The sequence below is a fragment of the Alligator mississippiensis genome, chromosome 7, assembly GCF_030867095.1.
Source record: "Alligator mississippiensis isolate rAllMis1 chromosome 7, rAllMis1, whole genome shotgun sequence".
NCBI lineage: Eukaryota > Metazoa > Chordata > Crocodylia > Alligatoridae > Alligator > Alligator mississippiensis.
In genome coordinates this window covers 55,014,217-55,038,953 of record NC_081830.1, presented here as the reverse complement: position 1 = coordinate 55,038,953, position 24,737 = coordinate 55,014,217, and the positions used below count along the sequence as shown (strand labels likewise).

The window sequence follows — 24,737 nt, the reverse complement described above, 5'->3', positions numbered from 1 at the left end:
GGAAGGATGAGAAGGGAAGAAAAAAAGTGAAGCTGCCAGGCTGCAACACTCCCCAATGGGGGTAAGAGGAACATAAAAGGCTCCTGGGGTTTTTTGTGTTTATTTCTGTTGTAATACCAGTGAATTGCGGAGGGAGTGTAGATGTGGGAGAGCTTCCAATCAACGGGACTTTGCTCAGACTTACCAAGCCAGCAAGCCTTGCCATCCTTTAAAGGGACAGGCCCTAATGTTGAACTGTGTTTTGGACTGTAACTATCATGAGTGTAAATCCTGCCTATAAAGGGATTACATATCATCATGGTGAGCTGCCTCCTGTTTTGTAGATCTCAAACTCAACAACAACAAGTCATGGCAGGAAAGTAGATACTAGAGGCAGTAACACTGCTAGGCCAATTTCTATATGGGGAGTATGCAGTCAAGAGCACTTTCCCTGACTCTGCCACATTTGATCTTCCTTCTATTTCTTCCATTGTCTTCATTGGCAATTCCACCCCCCACCTTCCATAGGCCCTACAAGGTCTGGACAGCTCTGAAAGGAGTATAAAGGCAAAGCTGATGCTGAAGCAACTTTATACCTAATAGTTACCCCTGATTTAAGGCTGGCTAGGGAATGAACTGGTCCTCAGTCAAAGTTAGAACATCCTAAAGGCTGCTATAACTTGCAGTAGCTTGTAATGACCCATGTGAACCATTATGTTTGTGAGGGTCAACAGTATGCAGTGTGCTCTGGCTGGACACACTCCAAGACCCCTTCTCACTCCTGATATGTCCCCTAATGGATGAAGGCGAGGACTCAGAACACATGACATTAATTGAACTTTCCTCTACTTTTGGCTGTCCAGTTATGGCAGCTTTACTGTCAGTTCTTCGGTGCTGTTCCTGTGCTGTAGAATAAGATTAGTGCAAGCTAAGCTCTGACTCCTTATTTTTATATCCTCTCATCATGAGTCATTTCCAGTAGTGTAACTGCTGTGGGGGACCAGGGCAGCAGACCTGTCCACTGTCTTTGTGGTGGGGCTGCTTTTGCAGGTTTACTTCCCTGTATCACTTCTGCAACATAGGAGGCATAACCAAAAATGAACTCTCTCTAGAAGTCAAGTTTCTGGACAGCTGGGTACATTTGTGAATTCCAATTTTCAAACCCTTCTAAACAGGTCTGTAATAAGACAAATATTATAAATAATTTTCCTCTTTAGGGAAAAATAAACCATCAAGAAATCTCTGTTTGGCAGATCTTTAGTGAAAGAATATAAATAAACAAGCTCATAGAGTAAACTTCTTTATCTGAGCAGCTGAGCAGAATGGGCAGTGAAGTTAATCATTTAGAAAAATAAGCTTCTCTGTCGTGCTTTGTTTCAATAGCAGGCCAGGAACAGGCTAAAGAAAACAAGCTGGTGTAGCACTTTGACCTTGGATTTTCTGCTGCAGGTTCCTACAACCAGAGAGATCCTTTTGAACAGACTGAAGTTACACCAAGTTTTCCAGGAACATGCCTGTCTCTGTTTGTTGTGTGTACTAGCAGCCAAAGTTGGGCTTCATTTCCTTTGGAGTTGTTTCTTTGCAAAGCACAGCACCTTTGCTATCAGAGCAGAAGTAGAGGCTGTGCATTCTTGTCTGCCTTCCTGAAGCAGGAGACCTGCTGTGAGATTTTAAACCCACTATAGAAGTTTATCTTGTCTGTACTGTTATTGAAGTGTGTGGGGCTTTTTCTGATCTCACAGTGATGTAAGTCATAGTTAAATCTATTGATCAGTATAAAGCTAAGAAAAAGGTGTAGAAATGAATCATCCTGATGTGCAGGAAAACTACCAAGTATGACAGAAGACCAGCTTGACTTAGCAGGGAAATCTTCAATAAGCTAAAACACAAAAAAAAAAAGCTTACAAGAAATAGAAACTTGGACAAACCAGTAGGGAGGAGTATAAGAGTATTGCTGGGGCATGCAGGGATGAAATCAGGAAGGCCAAAGGGCAACTGGAGTTGCAGCTAGCAAGGGACGTGAAGGGTAACAAGAATGGGTTTTACTAGCATGTCAGCAACAACAGGAAGATAAGGGAAAGTGTGGGTCCCTTAATGAATGGGGGCGGTAACCTAGTGACAGATGATGAAGAAAAGGCTGACGTATCAATGCCTTTTTTACCTCAGGCTTCACAGGCAAAGGTCAGCTCCTGGACTACTGTACCTGGCAATACAGTTTGGGGAGATGGTGAGCAGCTGACAGTGGAGAAAGAACAGGTTAGGAACTATTTAGAAAAGCTGGATGGGTATAAGTCTATGGGGCTAGATATGATGCACCCAAGGGTGCAGAGGGAGCTGACCAATGTGATTGCAGAGCCTCTGGTCATTCTTTTTGAAAACTTGTGGTGATTGGGATAATTGGTAAAGGGTAAATGAAGTGCCCATCTTTAAGAAAGGGAAGATAGAGGATCCGGGGAACTACAGACCAGTCAGCCTCACCTCAGTCCCTGGAAAAATCATGGAGCAGGTCCTCAAGGAATCCATGTGAAAGTACTTGGAAGAGGTGGTGATTAGGAACAGTCAGTATGGATTCACCAAGGGTAAGTCATGCCTGATCAACCTGATTGCCTTCTATGATGAGATGACTGGCTCTGTGGATGTGGGAAGAGCAGTGGTTTTGATATACCTTGACTTTAGCATAACTTTTGATACCATCTCCCACAATGTTCTCGCAAGCAAGCTAAGTAAGTCTGGATTGGATGAATGGACTGCAAGGTGGATAGAAAACTGGCTGGATGGTCAGGCTCAGGGTAGTAATCAATGGCTCAATGTCTGCTTGGCAGCCGGTATCAAGTGGAGTGCCCCAGGGTTGGGTCCTGGGGCTGGTTTTGTTCAATATCAACAACCTGGAAGATGGGATGCAGTGCACTCTGTCCTTTCTGTGCCCCAGTCCTTTCCTCCATGGCAGTGGTGCCCCATTTCAGCAGTGACTGGAATGAAACAAAGTGACATGAATCTGACAAGAGCATTTGTCCACATAAGAAAAAGAAAAGCATAATTTCTCAGATTCTCACAGCTGGGGACACTTCCACAGTTGAAGCGAAAAGGTTCACTGAAGCCTTTGTGCAATAAAGGCTTCAGACTGGTGCAAGGTAGCACTGTCTAGAGGCTTCAGCTGTATGGGGTGGAGCCCACAATTTTTTAGTCTTGGGTTCTGTGCCACTGACTTGCTAAATGACCTTCAGCAATCTCTTAGTGTCTCAGTTTAATCTAAATGCAAATTGTCTATAATGGTATTTGCCTTCCTTGCATTGTGAGAAGTAATTAATATTTCTAAGGTACTCTGAGATGTTTACATGAAAGGCACTATGTATAAATATGAATGATTCTAAAACAATATGGCTGGAAAGGTTCATTTAGATGATAGTCAGCCACAGTCATTGCATTTTAGCACATGTGGCATTCATGAACTTCATACAAAGACTAGCAAAGGAAATATCAAACCAGATGTACAGTATGATCCATACTTTGTAAAAATCTAAAACACTATTATTATCTTCCGTTGCCTACCCATTGTGCAAACTTAGTTGAATATTTCTTCCCACTTCCTTTGGACAACTTTTGAAATTTAACATACTCATCACATTTTTAAAATAGCCTGCCTGTGTGATGTCTTAGCTTACATTATTATTAAAGGAACTGAAATATAACAGTGTAATTACTAGCAACTGCAGTATAAGAATTACATGTCATACCCCTGAACATAGGAAACCACAATGCAAAACCTATTATGGTTCTTCTTTGGTTCCATCTCCAAGTCTGACTACCTACAAACTTCAAGACAATATTTAACTAATGAATATTAAGGTACTGGGCCCAATTTCATGCCTAGTAGAGCTCTATTAACTTCACTGAATTTCTACCATGGATGGCTTTCTCAGTATAAAAATTCACAATACATGTTAGTCCTTAAATCTTTTCAAATATCATTGTATAGACCAAACTGCATTAAAATGATTAGAGTGTATGTGTGTGTGGCTGCATCTATACATGTGCTTTATGACAGAGTAGACTAATTAGCTACAGAGTAAAGCATCACTGTTTACACATGTGATGATATCAGGGCACAGTAAACTAATTTACACCAGCATAATATAGTACTGTCGAGGACGGTATTATCTAATGTTGGGATAATTTACTGTGATTAAACATATGTAGATGCTAACTGTGGACATAAAATGTGCCCAATCAGTCCAGCCAGGCAGGGGCCACTCCTGCCTGCCACCTAGTCACACAGTTCTGCACTTTCATCACCCTCATGCCCCAGCCAGTTCATCCGCCACCCAGCGCTGACACCTGGAGCCCAGGGATGACCCCTCATGTGCCTGCTAGCCTGGGCCTGCTCTGTTCTGCCTCAAATTGCTGCTGTCCCGTGCACACATGTAGACGCTGTGCCTGGGAATAGTTTACTTGAGCTCAAATGGCTCTAGAGTTCATTTCTTCACATTAGTTGCATGTGTAGATGCATCTTGTTTGTGTATAGGATTTCAGTTTTGTTTTTGTTTAATTTTAAATGAAAATGAGTTAATAACAAGCAAAGATAGAAAACACTTAATACTTGCTTTATTGCTGCTTTATTTACTGGTGTGTAAAACAAGGTGTTATCAAAGTTATAAGTATTGTTGCTATTTTATTAGAATAGCTCAGCTCAGGTATCAGAAAAAAAATGAAACCAATTTTTGGTTTTAGGTGCTCCAGCTCAGCTAACCCACTCAGGTCCTACTACTCACTGAAGGGAGATAAAATCTCTTAAGATGACTGTTGCAGTGGGTTTTTCGAGGAACATACAGAATAGTCCTAGTCCTTAGTAGTGACCAAGCTGCTGAGCAATTCAGAAGCAAGGGTGAGAATGTGGCTTTAAATTACCTTTATGCTCCCCTTTTCCAAGTGTGGAGGGACTGAAGTGACTCTTCTGAGGAACAGGGGAGTATAGACAGATTGTAAGTGAAATGCGGAGACAAATTAAGTACATAACTGACTCATGACTTAAAAGATACAATGCAAATATGACAGAAGTCCTCACTCATTCATCTTGTGCTGGTTCATTAAAGATTTTCTTTTTTTTCACACACACAAATCCATTAACATCATAGCAGGAAATAAGTCAGCCAATGATGAAATTGTCTTCACTTCATGAGAGAGGTTGGGGGTAAGAGTTCAACCAATTTGTTTCAAATGACCACTTTCTTATGCAGGCTCATTAAAAAGGAGATATTGTTGCCCTGTGGGGTCAGGCCAACTCTCAGGATCTCAGTGTTGTGCTGTTAGACGGGAAGGTGTGACATAATTGCACATATACAAACACACAAATCAATTAGTTGCACATACACACACTACTAACTCAGGCACACCTCCAAACCAGCCTAGGCACATGCATACCTATCACCAATTCAAGCACTTACACACCAGAAATTAGACAACAATCAGTTACCAATACCCACACACTCTGTACACATACACGGATTACTGATTCATATATTACACACGATGACATATATATTCACCAGTTCACACACATACCACCCACCTATACATACACACAGGTGAGTTTCTAACTTGGATGGTACAGTGTGTATGTGTGTACTTGGGATACCTAAGTGAAGGTTAAGGTGAGAAAGAAGTGCAAGGAGTGAAAATTGCTGGAACCAGGATTAGAACCGGTAGACTAGAGAGAAGCTGGGCTGAGGAACTGAGGCTTGGGGTTACTTAAGGTCAGGTGGCCCCAGGGTTACTTGAGGTCACTCGTGCAAGGGAAAAAGCCCGGTGGCAAAGAGGAAATAGCTAGGAAAGAAACCGAGGCATAAACCTGGGAGCTTGGGGATGGAAACTGAGGCAGACAGCTGGGAGCTTGGGGGGCAGATAAGTGGTAGCAAGGAGGAAACAGTCAGAAACCAGACAAAAACCCAACTCGGGGTTATTAAACAGACAACACACTACACAGCCCCATGAAGTTATTGGCGCGCACACACACACATACACACACAGAGGCAGCAGGACAAAGAGACTCAGAGGAAAGGTTGGAGTCCAGGTAGGGAAGAGAAGCAGAGTCCAAGTCCTTGTTTGAAGAGGGGGTGGGGGTGATAACTACTTATTCAGGCTGGAAAGGGGGCTTTGTCCAGCAGGTGTTGTCCAGAGGGGGGTCGCCGGCAGGGCCTCTGGGTGGATAAGTGGTGTGGCATGGTGCTGGTTCAGGTGGAGAGGGCTTCCCAAGGAGTCAGTCTTCACTACCCCTTTTTATGGGGCAGACTACCTCTGATCTCCTATGGGGAAGGCCTGTCCAGGCAAGGTCAGTCCTATTCCAGAGGGCTCTAGGTATTGTTACTGAACATGTGCAGCCTTGGCACAATGGTGGGTTGCCTCATCTTTTGTTTCTTGAATGCTGAGGGTGGTTCCAAGGGCTGGGTCATTGGTCCAGGTATTGGTGTCGATAGTTCAGTCATTCAGAGGGAACTATTTTTAGACCTACTGCCATTGTCTCTCAAGCACCCTCATTCATCCCTATTCATTCAGGAACCAAGTTACATAGGAGGGGTAGGTATGAGTCATAAGTTACACAACAGGGCATAGGGACGAGATGGAGACTTGACAAACAAAATGGAAACTTGACATGACTTATGCTAACTTACATATGTAAGCCTAAATCATATAGTATCAGTAAAACAGTAATATAGAACAGTAAAAGTCAATATAAACATAATAATTATATAATATAAAGAAGGAGAAAAAACCCCAAACAAATACATCTTGCTACCAAAATAAAATGCTGAAGCTTATCCTATGTCTTAGCTCACTTATACTTATCTATAGGGAATAGAGAGGGAGAGAAAAAGTCAGAAATGGTTGGGGAAGGGGAAGGAATAGATTTAAAAAAAAAAGAAATGAAAAACTGGGGTTTTTGCTACAATATTATATCACTGGAACATGATTCAAAATGTGAGGCACTGCCATATCACCAATAAGCAGGCCTGGCCATTATCACCCACTATATATTGTCCATGTAAATCATGGGCCCCACAACACTAATAGTTAATGGGGGGGGTTTCTTTCAGATTACAAAAACAGTGTCTGTATCTTTATCTTTGTGCGCTTTGGGATTTTTGTCAGTTCAGGAGCTCTTGGACATCAGAGATTTTACCAGGGATCACTATGTGGAAGTGGTTCTCATCAGTCCTTCTCGGGGGTTACGTATACATGGTATAATACAATGCCATGCAGAACCACACTGAGCTAGCTCTGCACGTGGTATCTCTGGAACTGGAAGCAGTATAGCTGCTGTTGCAGGTAAACACTGCTTATTGTTCAGGTCTTGCATAATGCCAATGCAGCTATGCTGGTTCTGTATCTTGGCTATTTCTGCACAGCACTGTCTTGTGCCACATAGACATGTGATCAATTCTGCAGTCCAGGGGGAGGATTTGGTTCCTGAAAACTAAGGTATGCCTTCTATGATTGACTGTTCATTTTATTGTAACATTTCTATTTTAAATAAGTTCATATTGCTACAATATTGCAGACCCCAGTTTCCTTAGAGAGTCGCTTCATGTGGGGCAGACAAGATAAACTTCTATAGCATCAACAGAGACATGAACAGTTTTGTAGAGACATCAACAAAGGTGGCATTGCCAGTGCCACCTAGGAGGCTTCAGGAAAGCTGAATGATCTTCATAACACTGGATAAGGCTGGGTGAACAAGCTGAGTTCCTGTTTATGGGGGAGAGTCTGAAGACAGATAGGAGCAGAGCAGCTTTGGGGGCTTAGAGTGGGGCAGAGTAGAAAGGAGACACCTGTGTAACTTCAGGATGCTCAGGGCTATGTGTTCTAGATTGGGGACAGAGGGACTGCTTAACACTTTGAAGGGGACATAGAGCCTCTGGCTGGGTGACACAAACACTTTTATTCAAGAGAAGCTGTCTGCTTTGCTGCTGGAATTTTGGATTGTGCTTATTCTCTCCAACAAGAGGTAAAATCTATTTTTGAGGAGCAGAACTGGGATTTAGTTCCTTGAATCAGGGCTATGGAAAACCAAGGAGGGTGAGGGACCAAAAAGCCAGGGTCTCAGGGTGGGAAAGACCAAGGGTTCTACCCTCTCCTCTAGAAGCCATGCCTAGGCTGGCTGCAAGGGGCACTCTCCGGGTATTTTTACATGTGATTAGGGGATGGGGTAGAGGGTGGGGGCATTTTAATTAGAGAGGCTCCAAGAGCTATTTAATTAAAGATCCTGGAGCATTTCATGTGTCAGTAACCCCACACTTAAAAATGACAGCAGGGCACTTTATCTAAAGCTTGTCAAATAAGCTTTAGTTCAAATACCCCCTGCTGCCATTTTGAAGCATGGGGATGCTGATACGTGACACGTGGAGACTGGCTGGAGCGTGGTAATTTCCATGCTCCACCAGACTCAATTAATCAAGTCTGCCCCAACTTGCTGTAATTAGGCTTGATCACACTAAGCAATAATACAAAAGATGGATGCCCTTCTCTGCTTTGTGAGGGGCATAAACCTGCTGGTAGGTGTTAGGTGTGTTCAGAGCATGCCTACTGGATTGAGCCTTTCAGTGCCTGTCGGTGCTGCTTCACACTAGTTTGTGGATCCCTAGGCATGTCTAAACATGCAATTAATACTATATGGGTTTACTGTGCAGTAGGGCTGTGTGAAGCTTTGGTCCCTGATTCAATTCAGTGGAGATTAGGCCTGATTCAGTGGCCAAATCTCCGAATCCAAATTGAATCAGAGGACCCTTTAATTTCTCCAAATGGAATAGGAACCCTCCGAATTGATTTGGAGAGATTCAGAAAGATTTGGAGATTCAGACATAGACACAGCTTTAAATGTTTTTTCTACATATATCTAGGTAGCAGAGGCTCGTGAATGCTGAGATGCTGGGGCGGATGGAGTGTTCCACAGAAGCACAGGGGGCTCCCCAGTGCACTCGGCAGCAGACCCAGAAATGGACCAGAACCAATTCTAGTCCAATTCCAGGTCTGTCCGGGAGAATGCTGGGGGCCTCCCTGCAGCCCGCCTGGTTCAGTGACTGGTGCCTCCTGGGTCTGGGGGGGGCACCAGGGGTCTCCCCGCAGCTGATTGCCAAGTAAGGGAGGCACAGGGGGGAGCTCCCAGAGTGCTCCCCGGAAGACCTGGAAATGGACCGGAAATACTTCTGGTCAACTTCCTGGTTCGCTGCTGAGCACGTGGAGGGCCCCCTCCCTCCTGTGGGACGCTCCATGTGCCTCACCATTGCAGCGATTACAAGCCACGTCTGCTACCTCAAGGTATGTAGAAAAACCTTTTAAAGCTGTGTCTATGTCCCAATCACTGATTCTCCAAATCAGCATCGGATCTTCAGATTCGTATTCAGCTGAATCGAATCAGGGACAGTGATCCAAATCAACAAATCAAATCAATGTCCCTGATTCAGGTCAAATCCAGCCAACTGGGATGTGGAGTTGGTGGCACCTCTGCCTTCCCCCAAGGGGACCTCCCTGGAGAGGTGGTCTGTGGCAGGCCCCCCATCCAGCACATGTCCTGCACCCTGAGTGTGCCCCTGGCAAGTGTGTCCTGGGTGCACCATAGTGAGCTGTTTGTGAAGACTGAGGGGTGTCTGACCCACTACATCCTGTTGTTGATTGCCATGGTGCCTCAGGTGCACCTGAGAACCTGGTGTGGGACCATGAAGTCTGCAGTCTCATCCTGGGACCAGTTAGGTCCCTGGGAGATGACACCAGTGTTGGGCCCTCAATGGTCCTTAGGGGCTGTGGCTGAGAGTCTGGGTTTGCTAGGCCTGAGAAGGTGCCTGAAGTGCACAGAGCAGGGGCACAGCATGGGACAAATAGTTAAGTAGTGGGGCTGGGCTGGTGGCCAGTACCAGGGTCTTGGCAGGCTGCTGTGACTGGCCTGGGGCCGCTGCTGGGGGACCCAGTAGCAAGAGGCGGACAGCAGGTGGCACAGGCCCCTGGGGTCACTACAGAGTTTTAAAGACCAGGCTTCAGGAGGCAAAGTGCCTGCACATGTTAAATGGTGTTGTTTTACTGCACAGTCAATTAGTTTACTGTGTGATAAAGCGTCTTTTGTAGGTGTGCCCCTGTGTAGTTTAGGTGGGACTTAGGTACCAATCTGTTCAGGCCAGGAAAGTTCTGCACACGTACGGACCTTTTATTATGGGCACTTAGGGCCAAACAGAAAGGAATTTGCTGAATTTTAGATGCTTTTAGGGCAAGGCAGTCATTAATTAGAAGGATTTGGGGTTTAAGTGCCTAAAATTGGCTTAAGTCTTTTTTTAGGCTCCTACATCTGCTTTTGGATCTGGACCTACATGTTTGTTGATGCATGAAGCTCGGATATTCTCTTCTGTCCACTAACTGGGAATTTCCACTTAGCCTAGATGTTCCTTTCTCATATGCACAGACACGATAGGAATAGCTTGGATACCTATCCCTTTTAATGTTCATTCTGAGAAGGAGCAGTAGAGTGCTGACTAATAGACAGAAAATGAATCATCTTTTTCTGCCAGTGTGTCTTTTTCATCTCATGTAAAATGGAGTTGTTGGTGAAGCTGCTGTCCACCTGCTCTGCACTTTTGAGTCACAGGTACGTGAAATGAAGTCAGAGGTGTGTATGAGCATTTTGTTTTTCTATCTGCTATAGATCTGACTAGTGACTTTGTAGCAAACCCTGCAGGTTTTTCTTTTTTTTTTTTAAACTTAAAAATGCATTCCCTCCCCTTCCCCAACCTTTTTTGACTTTCTTTCTGCCTTCTCTGTCCCTTATAAGTGATTACAAATAGTACTAGGTAAGCTAAGTTTGTTAGTCCCTTATAGTAACAAGCCCCTTTTGTATTGTAAATAGTGTTCTATTATGTTTGTATTGATTTTTACTGTTTTATATTGAATTTATATGCTTTAGGCCTATATCTGTAAAGAAAGGTCAAGTAATGTCAAGTTTCTATTTTGTATGTCAAGCCTCCATCTTGTGTCCTCTGTCCAGGTATAACCTATGTTGTAACTGTGACTGATGTCTAACCAGCCTCATGTAAATTGGTTCCTGGATGAATGGGAATAAACGAGGGTGCTTGAGGTACAATGGTAGCAGGATCTACTGAATGATCAACTCAATGATTGGACCATCAACTCTATGACCAGACCATTGCCTTGTATTGACTCACCCAGGAACCATAGACCTCACCCATGAACAGAACAGAAACCCAGCATTTGAAAGACAAAGACCCAACAGAAACCAGCAACCTCACCATTGTGTCCTATGAGACAATGAGGACTCCTGGATCTGCACATAAGCATCTGAGTACGACTGTCCTTGCCTGGACATGTCCCTCCCACAGGGGAGACAGGTAGCCCACCCCTATAAAAGGGATGGTAGAGTGTGACCTCCTTGGGATGCCCTCTCCGTCTGGACCAGCACTATGCCATGTCACCTATCCACCCAGAGGCCCTGCCAGAAACACCCGCTCTGGACAACACCTTGTTAGAGAAGACCCCGACTGGCCATCGAGGATCAATGCTCAGCCTGGGATAGGTAGCTATCACCCACCTTCTTCCCCCAAGCAAAGGACCGGAACTCTGTCTCTACATACCTGAACCTCAAATCCCTTGATTAAGCCTTTCCTCTCCTGCTACCATTGTGTGTGTGGGAACCAATAACTTTGTGGGGCTGTGTAGTGTGTTGCCTGTTTAATAAAACTGTTCTTTTGGAACCCTGAGTTGGGTTTTTGTCTTACTGACCTCCTGGCCCTGCTCCAGTCCCTACTCTCTGCCCCTCTGACCTTCTTTCTGTCTGTCTGTCTGTCTGTCCCTCTCTCTCTCTGCCATCTTGGCTCCCTCTCTGCCACCTCCAAAACCCTGGCTTCTCCCCTCACTTCCACCCCAGCACCAGGTGACCCTGAGTAACCCCAGTGCCATGACCCCAAGTAACCCTGAGCCCAAGTTACCCAAATGTTCCCTAGTGTTAACACACAGCCATGAAAGTGCATGTTTGTGTATGTGCATGTGTATATGAACCCATAGAGTGTTTGTGCAGTTTGTGTGTGTGTGTATATAAGTTTGTATCTTGCCCTCCTGTCTAGAGGTGCAATACTGAGATCCCAAGTGTTGATCTGGCACATTTCAAGTCAACAGCTTCATATGGCATGTTTTGGGGGGTCAGATTTTTGGAAGAAGCTTCCACAAAATGAATTTTTTACTTTGCCAGTACAGGTTTGGACAATTCCACAGTCTAAAGAATCCTGCAGAAGGTTTTCCTAAACCTTTAAACCTTAAATTTTAAGGTCCATTAATATGCCTTGTGAGCATGGAGGCAGGAAGGTATGAGTATGGGTAGGATTGAAGGGATTCCTTTCAAAAGCCTTATGGGTAGCAGAGACGTTTCACATTCAGCATGACCCTCAGCTGTCTGACCAGGAATGTGGTGGATATGGGCTGTTCTTTATGGTGATCTGAGGCTTGTATATATCACTGGGTATGTCTACACATTCATTAATGCACTGTAATTTAAGCACATTAAGTTTAGTACCGGTAATTACAGGTACTATTTTAATGCGTTGTAATTAGCGCTGCTGCATATTGGTGCCAGCACACATTTTTTTGGTGACACTAATGTGCAGTAGAATGTCTACTTTGCATTAACATGGGTTTTGCCTGCTGCGCTAATTCATAGAAGAATTAGTCTACTGCACCTGAATTGTCTTGTGTAGATGTGCCCACTGGTAAGGGCAGAGCCTGTGATGGGGCTTTGTCATGGAATGGGCTTTGAGGTCTAATCAAAGATGCAAGTGCAACCTATGGTTCATTGCAGGGCTGTGAAAAATAATTAGTTTGGAAAAGGCTATTTGCTAGTTACGCTATATAAGTTGTTCTATGGCAGGGGTGCTCAGCCTGCAGCCTGTGGGCCAAATGCAGCCCACAGAGCTTTGGCATCGAGCCTGAAGGGCTCTCCACAGGTAGAAAAAATTGGCAGCAGGGAATAGTGGCAGCTAATTGCTACCTCTCCCCACTGCCAAATTCTCAAGCCCCAGGCAACAGATTGGAGCTGAGCTGTGTCCCCTTCACCCTCATGGCTAGATCCAGGCTGGGCCGGGCCAGGCCATGCCCACTCCCCCATTTGGGGCTGGATTGGGGGCAAACCATGCTCCCCCTTCCCACACTCTAGGATCAAGACCAGGCCACACCCCCTCCCCCAGCATGACTGGATCAGGGATGGGCTATGCCCCCTTCCGTTTTGCAGGGTCAGGTTGGAGCTGGGCCATGCCCCATTCCACTGTTTGGCTGGATTGGAGCCAGGCTGCCCCCTGCCTCCTCTGTACAGCTGGATGTGCCTGCCCTGGGTGCCAGATCAGGACTACCAAACGAATCTTGCCAGGGGACTGATGGGGTGCTGTCCATCTGAACTGCTTGGCAAAAAGGTAGGGCGGCATTGCTCTGTCACCAATACAGAACAGAATGTTGTCCCATGACAAATGTGGTTCTGTCATTTGAAGAATATAACCAGACAATAGTAATCATTTTGAAAAATAGTGGTTCATACACAGGCTGCAGCTTCCCTAACTAACTGTTTGTTTGTATATGATATGCATATTTAATAATAATATTAGGTAACATCATCACATCAATTATAAATGCATACTATAGTAATACATAATAAATAACATCACTAATATTGTCATGGTAACATATCTAACTATGATTGTAATTGTTTTCCCTTATGCTGCATATCAGTCAGTCTCTCGCATATAAAAATTGATTGAAGACTACAAATAAGGAAGATCTGAGTTGACACATTGGTCTATAACTTTCATTCTACTTTTATCTTGTCATGCATTTTACATTGAAATTGTTTTACATTTAGAAGATGGTGACTGGTAATTTTATCTCAGCTGCTCAGGATGGTGCTTTCCTCCCCCCAAAAAACTGATTATAAAAAATTGGATAAGGATGAAGCGTGGAGGGGATTTTTAAGCACTAAATTAGGTATACAATTTATCAGTTTTGCCTCCATCTTTCACCAACGCCCATTTCATTTCCACAGACAGAATGTTTGATGATTCTGCTGAGATGGCACGACTTCTGATAGCTTTGAAGAGTTATTATTTTTTAATATGTGTGAGATTTAAAATTGGGTGGTAAGCTAGCAGTTACGAGATGCACGTTAGCTTTAAATCAAAATGCCTCATGGCTGTCATTTACTTACTTTGAGATATGTGCTGTTGACATTTGAAAGGTTACATTTGAAATAAATTATTAGGCTATTTAGATAGTAAATGCTGTAACACTTTGATGGCATTTTTAGGTTTGTGAAATACACTACAAAATTCCTGCACAAATTGGGTATTTCCTACTTTTGCTGCAGACTATAAGACTCATTTACCAAGGGAAAAAAACCTGATCTCTCATTAAAGCTACTGCCAGATACTGAAATGGCACCATGGTTTCTTGTATTAATGTCACTGTTATTTTTTTTCCAGGGAGGCCTCAATTTTGCATGAAAAATATTCACTCTCTCAACAGTGGTGATGCCCTGAAGAAGGGCCAAAAATCTAAAATGGCAGAAATAATGTCCGACTTTAAATTAATATCTAAGCATTCTGTGATCTGTACTGTTAATCAAACCACCTTAGCCTTGATATTTCTCAGATTTATTGTCTCTTCTCTCTTGATTGGGATGTCAGTGATTTACATCCTTTGTCCCCAAAGTTCACTGTCAGGGTTGCAAGTTATGAATACAGTTTCCTGAATACAATATCCTGTTGTAACATTTAAGAACGGCATTATTCTTACCATACAAATATATCTATTTTTGTTATACATCAAACAAAGGTATACAACTCTATTGTGAGGTAAGCCATCGAGGGAAAGAGCTTGACATTTAGAAATAGCAATAGCATTTCTTCACATAGCAATTTTTAGCATATTTCTTAAAGAAACAACAAATCCAACTATTTCCTCAAAGCAGATGAATAGTTTTCAATATCCTTAGCTAATGTGTTGAGTAGAAACTGTTCTGCTATGGAATCAAACAAAAGCTACAGATTAGTATTTTAGCTTGACCAAGTGACAGTATTATTCTTGGATTCAACATGCACAAAGCATTGATTCCACCATACCTGACCTAGCAAAGCACTTAATCATGAGCTTAGTTGGGGCAATGACTTCAGAAGTACTCATCTGCTGAAAGTTAAGTATATACTTAACCGCTTAGCTGGATCAGAGCCTTGGTGCTCAGCTCCTTGAGGGTTTGAGATCCTTCAGTCATACCAGTGGGTATTTTGTAATATATTAGAATATAAGCAAAAGCACCACATCTAAAGCATTTTTTTAAAGTTGGCAAGCAGCCTTTACTGTCACAGGGCTTAGTCTATGATGTTTACTCCTCCTTGAAAGCTATCCCATTCCTTCTCTTTACACATTAAAACACAAAAACCTATAGAACTTACATTTTCCACAGTCGTAGGCATGTTCTTTACAGGTTGCCACTAGTGGGTCCCACGTACAATAAGTTCCCTCTCCTTCCCTATCTTCAATTTGATTTCTTTGCTTTGATATATTTGAACATTTAGAGCAGAGGTGCCAAACTCAAATGAGTTGGTGAGCTGGATCCAGAATATAAGGCTTGCTTATGGGCGTGGATAATTCACTTCTAGATCTAGCCCACTGGGCTTCTCACTGTAGCTCCCAGAGCTACTCCATCAATGCCAGCTATGAAGGAGTTAACAGAGTTACCACTTAGCTCCAGTCACCCCAGCTGTCAGAGTGATCAGTTTTAGCACAGACAGCACATAGTGAACCACTTACCCAGGTAGCCCATTTCCTATCACTAGCTGTTGCCAGGCTTAATCATCAGTGGGGACTGAAAACACTAAATTCAGAGCTGGCATTCACCCCTAGTGATGAGGCAGAGCAGCAGTGGCATTAATCCCTTTGCTGCTGGTTCTGATACAGTGGTTTTGGCAGCTGTGGCAAGAAGTCCCACAGGCTGGATGACCCTTCCCTCTACCTGTGGGCCATATGTTTGACACCCCTGATTTAGGGTATTGATTTTTATTCATAGTTAAGTTGATTAGGGTGGCAGGTGAGGTAGCATGTCCCAGAAAATTCCTTGTTTTTATTGTATTCCTTATTTCCCAGCTTCTCTCAATTCTCTCACATTCCATGTTTCTACCTTTCAATTCCTAAATGTTCTTCTTCTAACTATGCAGTTTACTTTCATGATTTTTAATTAGTTCCATGCCACATTGTTCTGAGTGCCCAGCAGTAGTACTTTCCAAGTCCTGGGCCAAGCTGAGGGAGTCAGCAAAATGCAAATCAGCAAAAATACTTAGACATCCTGTAATGGAAAAACTCACTTTGTTTGAAATACCAATTAGCACGTGAATGCATCTGAAATATGAAAGATGGCCTTCAATGCACTTCCTATTTTCACAGATAACTCATATTTCATAGATGTTGTGAAACCTGGTTTACAGCTCTTCCGTTTTTTTTCCCTTAGAATCTATGTCCTGAAAACATTGTTGATACTATGTGTCTACATGTGCAATAAATGTGACTGACTAAATTCTAGCACAGTTTGTACCGGAGTAAACTAATCTGAGCACAGCATTTACACATGTGCTGGGTGACAGGAGCAAACTGAGCCCAGATGGACCAGTTTTGACCATGGATGCTCCTGGCCTTCTCTGACCTGCTGCTGCATCCAGGGAGAGCTCCAGCCACAGCCACCTGGGCACCAGCCCCATGCTTTAAAATGATGCCCCCTGCTGTGTTTTCTGGCCACATACTTCTCTGGCCCCAAGCAGTCTGCAGCCTGCTGGCAGAGCCCTCCAGGTTGCTGTCCCAAGAATCTGTGCCCAGCATGCCATGGACACTCCTTGCCCTCCCCCGGGCAGTGATGACCAGCACCATGGCCTTCTGCTTGCTGCCATGCTCCACACCTATGTTGACTGCTGCCTGGGCCTGGTGGACCCAGACCCCATCTGCTGCACCCTGCCACACAGCCCTCTGCTCAGGCCTATGGCTCAGCCTGTGCCTTGCCTCCTGTGCCTTGCCATCATCTACCAGCCACTGGGCCACCTCCTGGATGCTGGCAGCAGTGCCAATAATACCCATATGGACACTGTTGCAGCTGGTATCCATGAGCTTATGGTGCTCTGGAACCACCATTTCTGGGCCTTCCCTGTCAGCACCACATCGTCCTGCATGCCTGGGATGACGACCAGCAGTTGGACTCATTCTGCATGACCTGGCCCACATTCCAGAAGCTAGTCCAGCAGCTTAGCCTGCACCTGGAGTGCCAGCCCACCACCATGCGCCAGGCCCTTCTTACACAGACCCACATGGCCATTATCCTCATGAAGCTCACCACACCCACCAACCTGCATTACATTACCCACCTGTTTGGGGTAGGCGAGATGACTGCTGGGGGGGGGTCATCCTTAAGGTCTGTGGCACCCTCCAGGACATGCTTGGTCACCAACTTCCCCCCCCCCCAGAGGTTATGGGCTTCTAAGCTTTGGCTTCCTCTAGTGCATGGAGGCCCTCAACAGGACACAAATCCCCATCACCTGACTACCCTAGAAGGACCTCCCCTACTTTTTCTAGCTTCCCAATCCCTGTGGATTAAGGAGGAATCAGTATAAGTGGTCTGGCCCCACCTGGGCAATTTACCATGGTTCCTGGGCACCTGTGTGCACACAACCCCTGAACTGAGGGTAGATGGCACACAGCCCCTCTGTACAGTGCATGTTATCTCTGAAATATTGCAAACCCTCACAAGGAGCCTCTCTTTCCTTGCTCTGCAGAATCAGCTGCTGGATACACAGGGACCCACCTACCGCTATTGGAGATGAGGCCACAAGCACTGCACCATCCTCTGCAGGTGAGCTCAGCATGCGGGGCCTGGTACAGCAAGTTCTGCAAGATGGACCAGGTGGACCACAAGAACTGCAGGGTGTACCTCACTCTCTTGCAGAGGCAGGTAGAAGCCCAGAAGGAGGCGTGTGCCATGGTGTGACGGGCAGTGGAGGCCACTGAGGATGACTGATGCATCTTTGACATGATGCTGGCCCTGGAGGTGTTTTTTGTCCCACCCAGCCTCCAGGTCCCACTCTGGACCCAACTGGCCCCTGGCAGCTGTCTGTGGGCCTGCCACAGGCCCCTCAGGGGGCATGGGAGGATGTGCAGCACTGCCTGCCATGGCTAGGTTTCCCAACCCGTGCTCCAATTCCTGGCTTTCCAGCAGCCTGGCTTCCTGCCTCATCCACTGCCCACCACTCGCCCCATCTTCATTCAGCCCCTGAAGTGCATGCAGGAGGGGGTGCTGGCCCTGGCTTCGGCCCCATGGAAAGAGATTCTGGCCAGGGAAGCTAGAAAGCAGTCACAAGAGATGAAGAACAAAATTCATAAATAAGAATAATAGATCACAAAAACTTAGAGCTTCAACCTTAATATAGGTCAATTAGTCCAAACTCCTGCTCCAAGCTTGGCTAGAGGGTATAGGAGCCTGGCCACAGGCACCCCTTGTCTTTAGTATTCTGCTCTGTTTTCTGCTGTTGAACTTCTGTCTGGCTAACAGAATGATGGACTTTAGAAATATATTTAAAAAAAGGTATAAAATGGAAAGTGAGAGCCTTCCTCCATTCTGCTTAGGCCCCTAGTAGATACTACATTTATCACACAATTAATATATTACTTGTGTGATAAAGTGTAGCACATCGTATATTCAAACAATATATCATACCATAAAATAATGAACCAGCCACAGCGATGTTCCAGATTTTAATTTTAAAGGTTTTGTCGTGTGATTTTTGGGATCCAGGGTGACTGAATTAATGCTTACCAAATTTGTCAGATCCTAATTGGACTGAATCAATGCCTACCAAGGGCCTTGTTCTGTTGACTTTTACATAGCGCACTGCTCTCTTCTCAAGACCCAGTGGCATAACTAGGGTGGGGCAAATGGGGCAACTGCCTAGGGTGCTGACTTGGCAAAGGGAAGGGTAAAGAAAAGCAGCTGTTGACAGCAGCTGTGCAATCATAGTCATGATCACAGCAGCACCCAGAAGTCCTTGCCATCCCTGTGCCCCTGGCACCTGCTCACATCCCTACACTGCTGCTATGACTCCTTATATCCATGACTACCGCAAAATCAAACTCCTCTAGTTTTCTCTCTCCCCTCCATTGTTGTCCACCTATCTCCTGTTCTCTCCATCAGGATGTCTGTGTTCTGCACTTTATCACTTCATCCCTTCTTTCCTACCTGCTCCTCCTGAGATAATTAATCCTTCTATATCACACCTATCAGCTGGATGTTGCTAAATGCCAAATTCCCTCACTGGCCTGACCTGCCCTTCCCCCTTCGTTCTCATATCTGGCACTTTCTTTTTTACTTTCCAGCAATATATCCTGCTAACAATCCAAACTCCTCATGTCTAAAACAAAACAACTTAATTTACTCCCTAGCTCTCCTCTTTTTAGTGTTTCCCTCACCAGTACCTAACACCATATTCATTGCTCTCAGAGCTTCAATAACTTTCTCTCCCTGGCCTCTCATCCAGTCTATTAACAACTTCAGTGGGCTTTTTCCTTAAAACAAAGGTGGTGATCATTTATATCTTTCTATCTTCATATCTCTATGGTTAAAACTAAGGCTGGTCAGAAAAATGGGGGGAGGGGGGAGGGGAGGGAACAGAACATAACGGTACTGACTCAAGTAGCTTCATTCCAAGCTTTGAACAGAACCTGGCCCATGTCTGGTTATGCAGAATTTTGATCAATCTATGTTTCATTTCCTCCAAAGGATAAAGGCCTTGGTCTTCTCAGTTACACTGATGTAACTCTATTGACTGTAGTGGAATTACTCCTGATTTATACTGTTATAACTGAGAGGAGAACTGAATTTAAGATATTCTTGGCCTTTTATTAGCACACATTGTTCTTTAATAAACTGCTGGAACCTATTACATTGAGCCATCCAAATTCTTTAAAAGAGGATATATATTTGTTGGTGCACCACTATTTTGTGCGTAACTTATTCTTACTATTGCTTATATTGCAGTCAGTAGCATAACTAGGGGTGGGCAAGTGGGGCACCAGCCCCAGGTGTTGACTTGGGAGGGGTGCGAGAATCATCCTGACACCTCTGTGGAGTCCATGACCTGGCACCAAAAGCTGTTCCACAGTGGTTCTTGCACCTGCAGCTGGGTGCACTGACACTGCTGCTGCTTTAAGACCAATAGCTGGGGTGGGCAGATCTTGCTATGGTGGTGGTGGCAACAGCAGTGTCACCAGCAGCAGCAGTAGTTGGGGACTGTTTTTGAGTCCCCGGCATAGGTAAGAGTCCGCGGCATAGGTCTCTCTAACCCGCACTCATCCAGTTCTGTCCCTGCCCATCCCCACAAGCCCCATCCCCTCCCCACGGCCACCTTTCCCTCTCCCCCCACTTCCCTTGCTTTCCACAGGGTTTTATCAGGGTGCAAACTCTGCTTGTTATGCCTCTATTGCAGTAGTACCCAACTGACTTATCTATACCATGGCCGCACTGTGTCCCAGGACTGGCAGGCATTAGCATGTCCCTCTTCAGAGCCAGGAGTTCACCAGCAAGACTGCCCTGGTCTCATCCCCAATGCCCACTCTCAAGCCTTCAGTGTCTAGTGGGCCTGGCAATGGTTGCCAGGATGAGCCTGGAGAAGCCCCACAGTGAACCTCGGAGTCTGGCATATGCCTGAGAGTTTGGAGGGCAGGGCAAGGCCATCCAGTGCTGGGACACATTGCTATCATGGTATAGACAAGTCCCAAGTTCCATATAGTTTAGTTCTTAAAGTAGGAAGGGATCTCAAAGATCATCTAGTCCAGCCTCCTGTGGTGACCCCTGTTCATCCTCTTTCTGGAAACCTTAAGTGAAGGAGTTTCTGCAACTTCCTTAGATATTCAGCAAGTTTATAGGAAGAGGCAAGCCATGTTCCAGAGGCTCCCATTTTAAAAAGACAGTAATCACACCAAGGGCAGGAGGGAAAAAGAAAGATAATGTACCATGCAAGCAAACTGCTTGCATCTTGTTAGTTTCCTGGATTGATTTATTTAACCTAGCTTACAAATCTAGCCAGCTTTGAAAGGTTATTTTACATAGTAGGAGAACAAAAGTCCTTCCCCCCCTCCCCCCATTACAACTCATGAATGCAGGGCAATCATTTCAGCAGAATGCATAATCATAAATGTAAACAATTTTGGCACAGGCAGGTCATTAAGAGACACCTGGTTACTAAAAGTAACGCTGGTAAAGACCTCATGGACAAATGAACAAACAGGACCTCATTGTATTCTATAAACCAGTTTATATGCTGGGTGAGAGAGCACAGTATCAGAAGCTAAATTATTCCAGGTCTCTGGGATAGTCCGGCATCAAATTCACAAGTCGTTAACAGTGCATTGCTTCAATTCTATAACGAGCACTATTTCTATTTGAAGACACGTGTAATGTAGACAATAGGCCAGCTTCACTGCTGGAGTAAATGGGTTCTACTCCACTGACATCAGTGGAATTGTATGTACTTACAACTGCTATAGATTTGGCCCAATGTACCCAAATCATCAGAACAAAAAGACAGACAAAAGTGTTCTTTTTCACATAAAGCTTAGCTATTACACTTCAGGGATTTTACAGTAAGTAGGTATCTAAGTAACTTATCAAAAGAAAATATTAAAAGGAAATGCAGAATCTTTGGAAAAAATCAGGCCTTTGTATTGTTGGCATTTGAATAAAAATTCTCAGCAGTTCAATGGCTGGTCTTTCACAGAGATCTTTGCTATGAAGGCATAGGCAATTCTTGGGCAAGGGATGTAGATCCAGAGCCTTAAAGACACCTGCCTACTTTTCTGAGGACCACCTACACTTAAATGACAGTGGAATTTCAGAGCTCCTGCTCAGGGCTGGATTAATGCATAGGCAAACTAGGCACATGCCTAGGGCCCTGAGTTGTGGGGTGGGGGGAAGTGAGGTGGCAGGGTGCCCTGATCCTTCCCTCTGTGGCAGCGGTGCAAATGGCTCCATCCGTCTCCCTTCTCTTGCCTTCTCCTCCCCTTCACTGGACTCACCATAGCAGCAGCTGTTTCCTTGTGGCAGGTCTGCAGCCCACTCCCCATGGGCAGCAGCACCAGGGTGGGGAGGAGGGTCTCGACTGGCACAGGGCCCATGCGTTTGTTTGCCTAGGGCCCACTAAAGGGTTAATCTGGCCCTGCTCCTGCTTGGCTGCCCTGTGACTTTTAGGTTCCTAAGGACATGTCTAAAATGTCCCTGTGTGGGGTGGCCATCATAGAGGACAGTCCGGTTGTCCTTTGTCCTCTATTCATACGAAACCAGATGCCTTGATGTCCACTTGAAGAGAAAAATAGGGGACGTCAAGGCATCCATTTTCATATCCATAGAGGACAGAGTAGCAAAAAACTGTTATGTCCTATATGATTGCCACCCTATCCCTGTAGCGAGCCCAAGAGACCTGGTAAGCAGCATATCCCGTTTGCTTGGTCCTGTTTAGCATGCATGAAAACCTGGAAATTAGGTAGTGTAGCCTGTTTAGTACAGCCATGAATATGTGGCCAGAGCTGCTTTCAGGCTGTCTGTCAGATGTGCTTCTCATCACACTTGGGGCTGTACTGTTGACATGTACTGAGTGGGAGTGAGGAGGCAATGTTCACTCCTTAGTGGTGTTCCTGGGCTTGCCATTGAGGCAGTATAGAAATGCCAGAAGTCCTCTAGACATTCTACAACTGTCATTCAACTAACAGTCTTAGTTTTGACTCTTTGGCAGTTGTAAAGCTAACTAAGCCTTGACATTGCAGCAGCCCTAAACTTTCAAGTGGCCCTGGAAACCAGGATACTGACAACTGAAAATGCACTGGTTTGGTCAATGGTATCAATCTCTATATTACATCTATACCAGTAGACAGTAAACAATAAAGACACTTTTGTATCCAGGTTTACTTTGTCTTGCCAGAAAAGAAATTCCACTTTTATTATTAAGCTCCATGTTTAAGCATCCTTATAATTTAAAAGTAAACATTTCTTAATTCCTCAGTGATACTGTGTCTAGGTTGCTTAGGACCAAACATGGTTTTAAAAACACAGCTGTATTTTTTCCTTTAAAAATATGTATGATATCCTTCATCTACAGGAGGAGGATGCATTTATATGTAACAGGTTGACCATGTATGATGTGTCAAGTGTGTTGAGATATTTGGAAGGACATTATTACTTAAGTACTTCAGAACATTTCATCTGCTAATTAGGCACCTCTTTACACTCAGAAGCCAACAAGGTAAACTGAATCCGTAATGAAGGACATGTGATTGTCAACTCCAGTACAAACTTGCATAAGGAAATTAAAGTTCTTAGAAACAGAGATCACTAAGTACTGTACTTTGGGGAGCCACTGTTTAAGTAACAAAGCTGAGTTTTGTAGTAATATTTTGCAGTGATGGTTAGTAGTGCCCTCAAGCTAAGAGGAACTTGTAAAGCTCAGTAATTCAACAGAGTCTAGCGATTAGATTACTTTAGTGTAATTAAAAAGATGCAGGTCTTGGAAGAAAGTATTTCTTTTATAGTTAAAGACAGAGGAGCCATCTGGATGTGCTGAGCTACCATACAGGCATTTTATCAAGGCATGAGATGATCCAGAGAAAGGCAAAATAAACAACTTATTGTTATTAACAGAGATAAAATAAATATACTTAAGTCAATGGAATTATTTTGAATTTGGTGCGGTGTAAATCAAAGTAAGATTGGCCCTATTTAAATCCTTAACCCAGTTGACTTGACTAATTTGGTCCCTTGTTAATAGAATTGAGATGGGTTGAGGGAAGTGTAACTGAGCTATATAAAATATTACACAATTTGGAATGAGGTATCTGAATCTAAACTGATTTACAAGAAAGGAAACTAGTATTTGGTACCATAAGGGGAAATTAATAGAAAAGTATTTATATTTTCTTAGAAGTAAGTGTCTGGAACATTGTACCTGCTGGAAATGTGAATTCACACTCTTTATTTAGACAGCAAAGATTCCTCATTGGCTGACAGTGAAAAATTCCTAATAGTAAGACAACTCAGATGCCCAATAAAATGTGGTAGGATTAACCCTGGAGGGGATGGGGGAGAAGTCTAAGGGGCCATTACTTCATGTTAAGATTGTGATATTAAGTCACCTGAGTTTAACTGAAAATTTCCTGAGTTCTAGATTTGTGGGATTCTGCATATCTCAACCTACCAAAGGTCCTCTTTCACTAGCAGCAAGTATAATGCTGTTGTGTGTACATGACCTGGTGGGAATTCACAGGATTGTTCTTTATTAGTTGTGCAGTTTCCTAGCAGGGAGGACCCAGAAGGTGTTGATGAGTGAGTGTTTTTTCAACCCTATGGGACTGTAGCTGTAAGGTTCTTCAGGGTTTCATCGTGTGGCCCTCATCTTCAGTGTTGTATCTGAGGCTCCAAGTGTGATTGTGCAGGGATTTGGAGTGAGGTGCCATGAGTATGCAGATGACAATACGCCCTGTCTTTCTTTTTTTATTAGAACCAGGCCCTGCAGTCTTTACCCAGTGCCTGGGTGCAGTTGGGGAGTGGATGCAAGTGAACCAATTGAAGCTGGATCTAGAGAAGACAGAGGTGACAGTGGTGAATAAACCTCATGATTTATGTTGGGGATTAGGGACACCTGCCTCTTCTTAGTTTC

General features: G+C 44.3%; 1 protein-coding gene across 1 annotated transcript in view; it reads left to right on the top strand.

Moving 5' to 3' along the window:
• Positions 1 to 2,085: 2,085 nt before the first annotated feature.
• Positions 2,086 to 24,737, top strand: part of PID1 (phosphotyrosine interaction domain containing 1) — a 225,501-nt gene continuing 202,849 nt past the window's right edge. The window contains exons 1-2 of the mRNA XM_019491789.2: positions 2,086 to 2,558; positions 17,817 to 17,893. Coding sequence (XP_019347334.1) covers positions 17,861 to 17,893 — 33 coding nt within the window. The 5' untranslated portion in view covers positions 2,086 to 2,558; positions 17,817 to 17,860. The remainder of the gene's footprint in view (positions 2,559 to 17,816; positions 17,894 to 24,737) is intronic.